Source organism: Gossypium arboreum, unplaced genomic scaffold (assembly GCF_025698485.1).
Source record: "Gossypium arboreum isolate Shixiya-1 unplaced genomic scaffold, ASM2569848v2 Contig00283, whole genome shotgun sequence".
Lineage (NCBI taxonomy): Eukaryota > Viridiplantae > Streptophyta > Magnoliopsida > Malvales > Malvaceae > Gossypium > Gossypium arboreum.
Genome location: NW_026440399.1, coordinates 1 through 1,704, shown reverse-complemented (window position 1 = coordinate 1,704; position 1,704 = coordinate 1). Strand labels below are relative to the sequence as shown.

General features: G+C 32.5%; 1 protein-coding gene across 1 annotated transcript; it reads right to left on the bottom strand.

The window, feature by feature from the left end:
* Window positions 1-419: 419 nt before the first annotated feature.
* LOC128288767 (photosystem I assembly protein Ycf3-like) lies at window positions 420-1,694 on the bottom strand. The gene is made up of 3 exons (XM_053024934.1): window positions 1,380-1,694; window positions 1,101-1,104; window positions 420-588 (listed from the first exon to the last, which is right to left on the bottom strand). Exons 1-3 carry the CDS (start codon window positions 1,692-1,694, stop codon window positions 440-442), a joined length of 468 nt encoding a protein of 155 aa, XP_052880894.1. The 3' UTR covers window positions 420-439.
* Window positions 1,695-1,704: the final 10 nt, after the last annotated feature.

The following is a 1,704-nucleotide window of genomic DNA, read 5'->3' as shown; positions in this document are numbered from 1 at the left end:
GAATAGAAGCAGAAAATATATATATATTATATATATATTTTATTTTGCTATATCCGTGTATTACTTATCCTTACGAAATATCAAACGAAATAGAACGATTTGAGAAAGGATATAATGAAATTCTTTGATTGGTTTTTCCCAAAGAGAGAAATGCTCCGTTTTATTTGACCCATGGGTCCAACAAAACCAAACCATTACACAATTAACAATTCCAATTAAATTAATATTTTTTACTATTTAATTTAAATAGTCAAATTGACTAGAAAATCGAATTTAATAATTTAAATAGTACCGTAATTTATTTAATTAAATTAAATATTAAATAAATGGATTTAATAGAAATTAAATAGAAATAGAATTAAATAGAATTTCTAATTTCTAATTCGAATTTCGAATCCTAAAACTAAAATAATAATAAATAAACAGAGAGCTCTTGTTCTTATTCGAAACGCCGCGTGATCTTTAACCAATTCTGCGCTTCAATATAATTACCAGGAGTAAGCGCTATAGCCTGTTTCCAATACTCAGCGGCTTGATCGAACCAAGCCTCCGCTATTTCAGAATCCCCCTGTCGAATGGCCTGTTCTCCTCGGTCGAAATAGGCGGTTCAATTCCTTCCTTAGAACTGTATTTGAGAGTTTCCACCTCATACGGCTCGGCAGTCAATTCTTTTGGTATCCCATTTTTTTACCCTACCATATATCCAATTGAATGAGATTTCTCATAGATCTATTGATTTGTCTCGGGTTAACCAAAAGGGGTTAATTACATGAGTTTCAAACTCTAATTTGGATTAAATTAATAATAAGTTTTATCTTTTCTCCCACCTTCAGAAAAATAAAGCATAGGCATTTCGGGGCTGTCGTCCGTTAGATTTTTCTGAAAGGTAACTATCTCGGTTTCATATCATATAGAAATTTATATAGAATCCTTGAAAAAGACTTCTTCCTCATAAAAAAGACTTACTGTCTTTGGGATCTGATGCTACACCGCTGCTCAATAACTTAGGGGATCGGCTCTATTACATAAGTCGATTCCTAATTTTTATCTCATATCATGACATAAATAAGCAGTTCTTATTTATTGTATCGGCTCAAAACCTCGCTAATTGATCTTTACGGTGCTTCCTCTATCAATTAGATCTTTATCCATAGAATAAAGTATCTAGGCATATATATTTCTTCATATTTCGACTTCTATGAAGTTTCTTTTTTTGTTACAGCTGATAAAAATCGTTTTTTGGACGATGCAATATGTAGAAAGCCTATTTTTTTTTCTAGTATTTTATTTACTAGCGTGTTTATTTACTAGCGTATTTATTTACTAGCGTATTTGCTCTTTCTTTCCTTTTTTTATTTCTATAGTGGAGATAGTCGCACGTAATGACAGATCACAGCCATATTATTAAAAGCTTGTGGTAAGAACGGGTTTCGTTCTAGTGCTCGAAAATAATATTCTAAAGCTTTTGTATGCTCTCCATTACTTGTGTGGATAAGGCCTATGTTATATAGTATATAACTTCGATCATAGGGATCAATTTCTAGTCGCATAGCTTCATAATAATTCTGTAAGGCCTCCGCATAATTTCCTTCGGATTGAGCGACATCCGTTACGGTCGTCATTCGATTCAAAGAATTCTCCGTTCCAAAACCGTACATGAGATTTTCACCATACGGCTCCTCCTTTATGTGCATAATGAGAATA

Bases quoted from the DNA above. Each gene is read 5' to 3' on its own strand.
- LOC128288767 (XM_053024934.1), bottom strand. From the start codon at position 1,694: ATGCACATAAAGGAGGAGCCGTATGGTGAAAATCTCATGTACGGTTTT.